The 11757-nt window shown below is 44.9% G+C and overlaps 1 protein-coding gene across 1 annotated transcript in view; it reads right to left on the bottom strand.

Annotated features, from left to right (window-relative positions):
- Positions 1–431: 431 nt before the first annotated feature.
- The window catches only part of xpo7 (exportin 7), an 88732-nt gene continuing 77406 nt past the window's right edge, over positions 432–11757 (bottom strand). Inside the window, 9 exon segments of the mRNA XM_052040719.1 lie at positions 432–567; positions 1831–1958; positions 3322–3420; positions 5392–5552; positions 6359–6497; positions 8165–8222; positions 8397–8613; positions 9355–9437; positions 10935–11042. Coding sequence (XP_051896679.1) covers positions 474–567; positions 1831–1958; positions 3322–3420; positions 5392–5552; positions 6359–6497; positions 8165–8222; positions 8397–8613; positions 9355–9437; positions 10935–11042 — 1087 coding nt within the window. The 3' untranslated portion in view covers positions 432–473.

Below are 11757 nucleotides of genomic sequence, written 5' to 3'. Positions count from 1 at the left end.
GAATGACTAAAATTTAGTTAGTGTGCACTCCTTTTAATGGGTTGTGTAGTTTTACATCTGGTGTTAGATTATACAGAGTTTTGTATCTAACTGAACACCCACACACACTCTGCCCCAAGTACATCACTCATCTGAGTCTCACATCATTGTGCTCCCAACTCTAAAAATTTCAATCACAACTTTTCTGGTTTCTCTTTTTTTTAACTGATTTCATATAAACAGAGTTCAAAATGTCTTAAGAAAAAAATGTACAAGTTTATACAAGGCAGATGTGAGGCGAGAGCACAGACACTCCCTGCCAGGGAGGGGGTTGTGACGTCCAGTGGTCAGTGGGTGGATGAGGTGTAGGGACTCAGCTATTTGACGTAACTCCGACCTTCCCCTAAACCCCCATCCCCTCCCTCCCCGCCACCCACCCATCCCGCCCACCACCCCCTTCGACTCCTGCATAGGGTTAGGAAGCAGAACAGACGTCAGCTCATCATGTCGTTGCTATTGACACCGTATGTTGAATTCTTCATCGAGTCGTTTACTTCTCTTCGAAACACAGAGAGGTTCTGTGTAAACCTGAGGAGTAAGAACAGCAGCACATTCGTTTGAACATAGAACACTCTAGCACAGTACAGGCCCTTCGGCCCACAATGTTGTGCTGACATTTTATCCTGCTCTAAGATCTATCTAACCCTTCCCTCCCACATAGCCCTCCATTTCGCTATCATTTATGCATGTAAGAGTCTCTTAAATGTCCCTAATGTAGTTGCCCCCACAACCTCTGCCAGCAGAGTGTTCCACGCACCCACCACTCTCTGTGTAAAAAAACTTACCCCTGACATCCCCCTTATACCTTCCTCCAATCACCTGAAAATTATGTCCCTTTGTGTTAGCCATTGTCACCCTGGGAAAAAGTCTCTGACTATCCACTCGATCTATGCCTCTTATCATCTTGTACACCTCTGTCAAGTCACCTCTCATCCTCCTCCTCTCCAAAGAGAAAAGCCCTAGCTCACTCAACCTACCCTCATAAGACATGCTCTCCAATCCCGGCAACATCCTGGTAAATCTCCTCTGCACTCTCTCTAAAGCTTCCACATCCTTCCTATAATGAGGCGACCAGAACTGAACACAATATTCCAAGTGTGGTCTGACAGAGTTCTATAGAGCTGCAACATCACCTCGCGGCTCTTGAACTCAATCCCCCGACTAATGAAGGCCAACACCCGATACGCCTTCTTAACAACCCTATCGACCTGTGCAGCAACCTTGAGGGATTATGGACGTGGACCCCAAGGTCCCTCTGTTCCTCCACACTGCTAAAAGTCCTGCCATTAACCTTGTATTCTGCCTTCGAATTCGATCTCCCGAAGTGTATCACTTCACACTTATCCGGGTTGAACTCCATCTGCCACTTCTCAGCCCAGCTCTGCATTCTATCAATGTCCTGTTGTAATCTACAGCAACCTTCTACACTATCCACAACACCACCAACCTTTGTATCATCAGCAAACTTACTAACCCACCCTTCCACATCCTCATCCAAGTCATTGATAAAAATCACAAAGAGCAGGAGTCCCAGAACAGATCCCTGTAGAACACCACTGGTCATTGACCTCCAGGCAGAATACGCTCCATCTACCACCACCCTCTGTGGTATCAACCCTCCCCTGTCCACTTGAAGCCCCCTACATTAGCCAGAAATAAAATTATTGCAGGGTAGTTCTGTCCTTGCAGTTATTATCATTTACAACTGGCAACCTGCTCCCTGCAGCCACCACCCCTTGATGCAATCCCCTCCCTCCAAAACACCAAACAGATGGCAGCCGGAAGACTTACCTATCCCTGTTCTTTGTCAATAGGTTACGTTCAATCCCTTCCATCAAGTTTTCGAAGCAAAGGTGCATGGCTTGCTGCTTCTCAGGGGGTTGGCTGTTCACTATGCTGTTCCTCAAGTCTGCAAAATACTGCAGGATAGGGAAAGACATTTAGATTAACACAGTTGACAGAGACAAGCAGCTACAGGCAATCCTATTCTGGAGTTACAGAGTGCTGCCTGACTCACTACAGGGAAGGTGAGAATGAGACTCAGTCACCAGTGAGGGCTACTTGTGATCGCATTCGTAACAAAGTCCTTTCTGCTGTTATTCCAGCTGGGTTCTGACATTGGACCCCTTACAGACTTCAACTGTAATGTCCTGCAGTTCCCCAGCTGTTACTCTTGAAGATCAGTTTCAGCTAATTTTGATTTTTCTCGATTAATTGAGTCACCATTTAGTGTTTTCTAATGTTTAACTATTTTTTAAATTAAGCTTTGATTATTTTTTAATGTTTGTGAATGCCCAACATCGACAGCTAGCTAAGCTACAGCCTTAAATTACCAGCTCGCAGAAGATTTTCAAAGCACTTCTGGGAGTACACCACTCACCAGGAAGGAAGAACTGGTGCTTTGAAGGACCTCATTGGTCAGGAGTGAGTTGCCACTACAGGTATGTGTGGTTGGGGGTGACACACACTCACCAGGTCCACCAGTGTCGCTCTGTCCTGCTGCAGGCGATAACCAATTGATTTGTGAATAGCACTGCAGGCTCATAGTCCAAGTGTTTATTATGTCAAACTGTAGTCCTGTCTGCTCTCAGGAACCCCACCAACACTGCTGTACTAACTACATGGTCATTCGATTTAGCATGAGAGGGTGCAGAAGAGATTCACAAGATGTTGCTGGATTGGAGGGTTCGAGTTATAAGGAGAGATTGGATAGCCTGGGTCTGCTTTCCCTGGAGCAAAGGAGGCTGAGGTGATAATGATAGAGGTGTGTAGAATTATGAGGCGTGTGGACTGGAGTAGATGGTGTCTGTGAGGTTTAAGGGAGATATGAGGGGTACATTTTTCAAACACAGAGTAGTTGGTGTCTGGAATGAGCTGCCAGAGGAGGAGGTGGAGGCAGGAACAGTAACAACATTTAAGAGGCAACTGGACAGGTAGTTGAATGAGCAGGGCACAGAGGGAGACAGAATTAACGTAGGTAAACTGGGATCAGTACAGAGAAGCACGATGGTCAGCACAGACAGTGGGCCAAATGGCCTGTGTCTCTACTGCAGAACTCTGTGACTAATTGTTCACTGCTGGGTGTTGTGCTTGGCTGCAGAACACTGACCGCACTTTTTGACCAGGAGATTTGTCCTAAAGATGTGAAAGGCTCTGCACTGATGCCTTCCTCTGTTCCTGCTGTGACCTCCCTGTCACCAATCCAAGGATCTCAATCACCACTCCACCTACCGGAACTGCCTTGGCTGCTGAGCTCAGACCATGCGCAACACTGGACCTCACCTTTTCATTCAGGAGAATTAATCCAAGCAGAGGACGTGACATGGACCATTGATTCCTGCAGTCTTCAAAAATGATGATGTTGAGAACTGTGGACAACATCTGTTGCAGGGCAGATTGTTGAGAAAAGAATGAATTCAAAGCAATCTCCAAAAATTTTAGAATGCAGCTTGAAGAAACAGCTGAATTCATAGGCTGCATTCCCAAATCCAGATCATTAATATATTTCAGCAAGATTGGTGATCCTAACAGCCAGCTCTGGGGACAACTTCTATAAACCTCCTATTAAATCTGGAAAACAGCCTTTACGACTGCTCCCTGCTCTTGTCCTTAGGCCAATGTCGCCATGCACAATATTAGAGCCAGAAACACATCACATATTTAGTGTGGTGACCAGAACTGCACACAATACTCCCAAGTGTGGCCCAACCAACATTTTGTAGAACTGTAGCATCGTGTCTCAACTCTTGTACTCAGTGCCTTGGCAGATGAAGGAAAGCGTGCCATTCACCTTCTTCACCATGCTGTCTAGCCACATTGCCACTTTCAGGGAACCACGTATTTGTACCTCAAAGTGTCTATTCAACAACATGTCGTTCACTGTGTACATCCTGCCCTGGTTTAACTTCCTAATCTTCGACCAAATACATCACTTTGCACTTGTCCAAGTTAAAGTTCATCTGCCGTTTCCTTGCCCACTTTCCCAGTTGATCTAGATCCTGTTGTAACCTTAAACAACCTTTATCACTGTCCACTATACTACCAACTTTGGTGTCATCTGCAAATTTACTAATTGTGCCACCGACATTCTTTTCTAAATCATTAATATAGTTGACAAACCTCCACTTACCCCCATGCCCTGTAATATTTTTCTCACTTTAGACCACTACTTCTAATCACTGAATCATAGAGCACAGAAACAGGCCCTTCTGCCCACCTCGGAACCGTGATGCCTATCTACGATAATCCCTTTTGCCCACATTAGGCCCACATCCCTCTATGCCGTTCCTGTTCAAATGCTTTTCAAATGTTGTACCACTTCTTCAGAAAGTGAATTCTAAATAATATGAAATCTCTCCAATTAAGATCTCACTCGATTATCTTACATCTATCCTGTTTTACATTTACTTCCGCTAAACCTTTCACAATTATGAACACCCTTAAATTTTCCTTGATCTTTTCTGTTCTAAAGAGAATTATCTTAACCTCACCAGTCTCTCTACATGACCCAAGTTCCTCGTCCTGGAATCACTCCAATAAGCCTCCTCAACACCCTCTCCAAAGCCCTGATGTTCTACCTTAGCGAGATGCCCAAATATTTAAGCTGAGACTTAGTGTTTTAGCACAACTTCCTTACATTGTACCCTCTTCATATGACCAGGGTGCCAGTTTTGAAGATTTTATTGATGTACAGTTCCAGATTTCTCTGTTCCTGCATTCCCTTTAAAACTGTGCCCCTTAGATAAAGTTCCTTCTTATTCTTCTGACTGTAATATAATCACTACATTTCTTATCAATACATTTTAGCTTCCATAAATCTTTGCATTTCATTTCTCTGTTTGTGACATCTAGGGTCTATTCCTAATCACCACTACTATAGTTCCCAGTTGCTGCATGGCCCACACCTATTTCACATCCATATAACCTCTTCCATCAACCCCATGGGCTTTATTATTGTTATAAAGCCTATTGTTAAATGTCTTTTGGAAGTCCAAATGCACATTAACTCACTGCTCCTCAATGCACCCAAAGACTTCCTTGTTCATCAAATAGAATGTCTTCCACAGACCTGTGCTGACTTATTTTTAATCCACTCTAATCCCTTTGCACATTGTACAAACTTTGGTGCAGGTGGTAAGCAATCTTCACCCCCCCACCCCCCCAGCAAACAGGTACAACCAATAGGATCTGAAACTGCAGAGATTTAAGGAACAGTGCACTGCTGCTCAACATTGTAACTAGCAATAAAAGTGGAGAGCCACAAATTCACTCTTCTTTCAGACACAACACAAAAACAAGCGAAAACTCCACTGCCTGCAGCAATCAGACTTCTAAAGTGCTGCCTGTTCATACCTGTTGGATCATTTCAGGGTGCTGCTGCATGATGTGCAGGAAACGGTCACTCTCCTGGGATATCGGTGTGGTCCGTTTCTTTGTGCTACGAGATAATTGCTTGAAGAGGTATGTTACAATGTGGTCCAGACTTGAGCAACAACCCGTGCACACCATTGTGTCTGAAACACACCAACAAGAGGCGTTTGCTCTTAGACAGGCGCATGGATGTGCAGAGAATGGAGGGATATGGACATTATGTAGGCAGAAGGGATTAGTTAGGCGTTTAATTCGTTCGGCACAACATCGTGGGCCGAAGGGCCTGTTCCTGTGCTATACTGTTCTGTGCCTCTCCTCTGTTGCTTTATATCCCAGTCGCAGTGTTAGTGTGGTTCAGTGTACTACACTCATTCCTTTGGCCTGCTCAAGGTTGGAGCGCAGGATTCAGACTAGCACTGCAGTGCATCACTGAGGGAGCACTGCATTGTCGGAGATATCAAACCAAGGTCCACTCAACTATCTCTGGCAGACATCAAGATCTATTGGACACTACTGGAAGAAAGTTTTCTCCTATGTCAAAACTAATATTTATCCTCAATCAACATAATTAAAACAGATTATCTGGTTGTTATCACTGTACTCATTAACCAGTTTTTCTTAGCTTGCACTGATCTAAAGTTGTTTTCACTAACACTTGACCGATTATTCATCCACAAGGGCAGCAACCCTCTCCTATCTCCAGGCCCACAACATTGAAGCAGTGCCCGACCAGCAAGTTGAACTTGATGGCAGTGATTTTACTGGGCTCATCGGGAACGGAGAGTGTGAAAACAGGGCCTTCTCAGCAGAGGGTCCAAGCAAAAGTCCCAGTGAGAAGTGGGACAAGATGCTGTTTGGCAGGCGGTTATGACAGGCTTGGTTTGGAGACTGTTCCCATGTTGTGGGAAAATACGGACTGCTGCCATATCAATAAAAATAACTTACTCACCCAGTGCAGTGAGACCTTCTGAAATGGAGGACAGAATGTACATGATAACGTGCGGCTCCAGGCTGGCAATAAAATTCATGTGGTCTTGAGTGAGAACTTCTAACAAGGAATAGTAAGACTGACTGAGCTTGGGATAATCCTAGGGAAAACAAACAATAAAACATTAGAGTCATAGAGTAATACAGCATGGAAACAGGGCCCCTTCAGCCCAAACTCATCCATGGCCGACCATGGTGCCCACCAAGCTAGTCCAATTTGCCTGTGTTTGGTCCATCTCTCTCTAAACCCCTCCTATCCATGTACTTATCCAAATGTCTTTCAGATGTTGTTGTACAACCACTTCCTCTGGCAGCTCATTCCATATATGCACCACCATGAAGAAGTTGTTCCTCAGGTTCCTTTCAAACCTGCCACCTCTTACCTTAAGACTATCTGCGTTTACCCTATCTATACCCCTCATGATTTTATACACCTCTACAAGGTCACCTCTCAGTCTCCTACATTTCGAGGAATAAAGTCCCAACCTCTCCCTTTGTCAGGCCCTTGAGTTCTGGCAGCACCCTCCTAAATCTTGTCTGCACTCTTTCCAGTTTAATCATGTCTTTCCTATAATAGGGTGACCAAAACAGTACACAATATCTCAAGTGCGGTCTCATCAATGTCTTGTATAACTGCAATGTAACGTCCCAACTCCTACATTCAATGCCCTGACTGATGAAGGCCAGCGTACCAAATGCTTTCTTCACCACTCTGTACCGCTGACGCCACTTTCAGCAAACTATGAGCTTGTACTCCTAGGTCCTTCCGCTCCCTAGGGCCTGACCATTCACTGTATAAGTCCTATCCTGGTTTGACTTCCAACCAGCATAAACTGGAGACACCAGAAAGGTTTCGGAAGTTTTTAAAATTATAGGAATTCAATAGAGTAGGGAAGGACTACAGTAAGTATTGATGCCCACACAGTGCTGTACTACTGGGGGCAGTTGAGAGATAGGGACCCATCATTTCTTTAAAGGAATAACAGATTGTGGGGCTATGATGAGAATGAGCAGCGAATGCGAGTACTTTAGAGTCACAGATACAGCATGGAAACAGGCCCTTTGGCACACTGAGTCTGTGCCAACCATCAGTACCCATTAGACCCAATGGTCCTCTTCCTGTGCTCCAAGCTTCTATGGTTCCAAGGTAGAGCAATTAATTTAACAGTTCTTCACAAGATCACAAGACAAAGGAGCAGAAGTAGGCCATTTGGACCCTATGGTCCTATAATCAACCCATGTCTCCTCTTTTACTCTTCATATATTTAGAAAAACTCTTAGTATCCTTTTTGAATGGTATCTGCCAACTTCCTTTCATAATTCATCTTTTCTTTCCTAATGACCTTCTTAGTTTCTTTCTGTAAGTTTTAAAGTTTCCCAGTCTTCTGTTTTTCCCACTAATTCTTGCTTCCTTGTATGGCTTTTACTTTAGCCTTCACCTCTCTCGTTATCCACATTTGTGCCTTTTGTTCTTTGTTGAAACAGAGAATTTGGAAATATAGGGTTATTGGCTGAAAACAAGTTCCTTTGGAGATTTAACTTCCTTTTCTTGCCAAAGAATATGGCCAGCCCAGGACCACGGACACATTTCCTTTTCTCACAGGACAGAGGGGGCCGGTGGGATGCACAGGAATGAGGCATTGAGGGGAGCTGACACAGGACATTCCTCCAGTGTGATAAAACATCAGTGAAGGCCGGTGCACCGTGTTGCTGTTGTACCACTGTGAGTAATCACTACCTTTCAAAAGGTCACATAAACAACAAGTACCAACTGCACTGGGAGCAGCACAGAAAGCACAAACACAAGGAGGTTCAGCAAGGGTTGCCTTAAACAACGAGAGCCCAACGCAGTGATTAGGGACTCCATTGTGGCCTTAGCTATTTGGCCTGTACCAGTAGCTCTGCCCTCAAACACTTTTCTTTTGGAGAATATATCCTTACAAGAAAATGTTTGGAAGTGAGGCTACCAGTGCTCTGCACCTCAGGGTGAGATCACTCACCAGTAAGTCACGTGGGGGATCGATAGGAGGAGCTTAATGAACGTTGCCAAAGCATTGTCGAGGGCATCGTCACCATAGAGACGGAAGAACACCAAAGTTGACATAGTTTGCCCACTGAGAGCTGCCTTCAACATGGAGAAGCATATGGAAATCCCTTTCAACTTCAGCCCATAAACTTGGTCCTTGGGCACCTCTCCCAGGGTGAGGATCCGGTTACCTGTTCAAACACAAAGAATAAACCAGTATTTTGCCTTATTACAACCTTAGCTGTTCTGAGTCAGAGAGAGCCCATTCAGTCTGTCCTTTCATAGAAAAGTATCAAGATCCACCTCCAGGTCCCTAACCAGAGTCCAAGTGCTGACCATTTTCACGATTTGAAGTGCTACGTGCTTACACACATCTTCAGAGCTTTCAGTAACGTTGTCACATGAAAGCATGCGCTGATTACCCCCTTGCCAAGGCACCTCGTTACATAGAACAGTAAATGAGAGGCAGTGGCGTTTAACGAAGAGTGCTCTGAGAGGAGAATAAACCACGAGCATGCAGAACCAATGCAAAGAATAGCCAAGTACTCAGGCAATCCTGACATTTGATTTCTGCTTCAACAAGGAAACCATATGTCCTGTCCAACCCCACTCTTCCCACAAAGACTTTCCCTACAGGAGTTAAAGGCTGACAGTGAGGAATGGGAATGTAGTCCACCTGAATGGCGACCACCTGCAGCACCTCCTGCCATCCAGCAGAGTTTAGCCAAGTAACCGTGCACTGTGAATTGCTCCACATTTCTCCAGGCGAGGCAGCTAGCAGGCCACACTGTTCACAGCTCTGCACTTGTCTAAGACGACATTCTGAAGCAGAACCCTCCCACCAACTCCTTTCTTTGAGGATTTTTTAAAACCAACAATGTAAAAGCATAAGTGGAGAGAAATGAAGTGCAGTGAAAGTGGACGACACTCACCATAGGTTGTAATCATTTTACTGGTCTCTCGAAAAAGGAGGATCCCGTTAGGGGATGATACATCAAACTGCAGCCGCTGCGACCTGCAAACAGGATAGTGGGAACTCAGGTTAGACACACTGTAGATCACGGCAACAACCATAAACCTCGATGAGCCACAGCAGAATCTCACTGTGGTCGCACCAGGAATGCCATGTGTGAGAGATGTGGAACTCTGGCAGGTCACAATAACTCTGCATGTCAACTTCCTACTACACAAACAAAACTGATCTCGGTGTTTCTGATTAGGATTTATCCAGTGATAGAGAGCTGGCCTTTATTATAGGACCTCAAAGTCCCAGTCAGCCAACAGTAACATGACGAGCCCTTTCCCCCAAACCTCCAGGGCACAGGATTACAACAGGATAAACCATGGGTATGAACTTCAAGACAAAGCTCAGGTGATGAGATGTTTAACACACAAGCTGCACCTGTACCAGCTCTATAACTAAGCTATCGAGTTGCTTACACTACCCCTTATTTTTCTGTGTGGTCCTTCAAATGTTTCCTGGGGATTTATTCAATTCCCTATTGTAAGTTTGGCACCAAGACCTCTTCCACCTGCCTTTCAGACATTGCCCCTGGTAAATAGTCTTAAATCTCCGTTGAGTGGTTACAGACCGTGCTGCCAATTGGAACAACTGATCCCTATCTATTTGAGCAAAACCCTCTTGATTTTGACCTCCAAGTTTTTTTCCATCTCCCTTTCCGGCTCTGAGTACAACTCCAGTTCTCTGGCTGCTCCACCCCCACCTAGGTCCTTATCTCTGGAACCTCAGCCTAATACCAAGACTACAGTCAGTGATGATAGATCCATGACTATGACCAAAGTGAATGATTTGTTATTCATGAGACGATGCCATTTTCACTACTTCACAGGCATTTAACGTAAAGTTACAGAGGCTCTGTGCGATTTGTCATGGTCAATGCCCTACGTCAACCATGACCTGGGTCAGAGTGAACTACAAGACCTTGGCAGTACAGGGGTTGGTAACCTGTCGTCGTTGTTAGAAGGATGGAGGATCGGATAGTGATTGGTATGTGGGGAAGGAACCCACAGCGGAGGAGAGAAGAGATAGACACAGCTGTAGGTCAGAACAGGCAAAAACATTCTCTTCAAGCAGCTTCTTACAACACTGGAATTTTATAAAGAACGATATGTTACAATGCCTTCCAGTCATGACATTGGAATAACTTCTTGTGTCGATATTGTTGTCATACAGTATCCACTTGTGCACAGCAAGGTCCCTCAAGAGATAAATGACCATACGGTCCCTACCAGGCTAGCTGTCCTCAATAAGGCACATCTGATAAGATAAAGATGTTCAGCACTCTTAGGCTCAGGCTGACACACAAACGATGCAGTTACACACACTGTAGACCTATCCTGGTTTTAGCCAGTGGTGGAAGCTGAGCCTTTGCATCTTGTGCACCTATGCTGTAACGAATGAGGCAACCAGGCAGAAGTGATGGTGCATCCACCTCGGGGAGACGGGGAAGTCAGTGACACTCACGGACAGGAGGCTCAAGTGTTACTTCACCTGTTGTGGACCAGCTCGGCCATCAGCTTGAGAATGGGCGTGGTGCAGGCTGGGTCGTGATACCAGAGTTCCACTGCACGTTGTAGTATTGGCATGTAGGCAGGATAACTGTGGGCAGAGAAAGCTAAGGAAACCACATCAATTATTCATATAAATGTCTATCACTGGAAATTCATGCAGTCTTAGAGGGGAAGGAGTTCAGATTTAATGAGCTTCATTAAACCAAGAGTACATTAATTTTGTGTTCAAATTAGTTCAAATGATTGGAAGTAAAATCCAGTATTTGTGCAGCACCTTCTCTGTCTCACACTGTTCTCTCAACAACAACTAAGTTACTTTTCATGAAATCACCACACGGTAGGCAAAATTGCAAACCATTTTGTGCATGGCAAGATCTCACAAACAATAAATTGACAACCACTTGATCTGCCTTCAGCAACATTGCCTATGGGAGGAGTGTTAGGCAGGACTCCAGCAAGGACCGCTACTCCTCCTTGAACAGTATGGATAGTTCTCCACAGGACAGTACCACAGAAGATCATCAATCCTCCAGTTCTGCTCATCAAACACTGCAGTGGCCCCCACAGTGCTATAGCTTGTTAGTACCGAGTTAGGCATTGGCTGTGAGGCACTTGGTTACACTCTGCTTGAAAGTATGACTGAACCTAGAAACATCTCATTCTAACACGTTGAGCTTAACAACATCCTGAAAGAGTGCTGCCCTGAAGGAGGTGCTGCTTTTCAGCAGCATTGTTAAACCGGTATCATGCTGTGCTCTCAATTAGACACAAAAGATCCCATGACAGTATTTTGAAAAGCAAGG

This window comes from Pristis pectinata, chromosome 29 (genome assembly GCF_009764475.1).
Source record: "Pristis pectinata isolate sPriPec2 chromosome 29, sPriPec2.1.pri, whole genome shotgun sequence".
Lineage (NCBI taxonomy): Eukaryota > Metazoa > Chordata > Chondrichthyes > Rhinopristiformes > Pristidae > Pristis > Pristis pectinata.
Note: the sequence above shows the minus strand (reverse complement) of the source record. Positions and strands in the feature narration are given on the sequence as shown.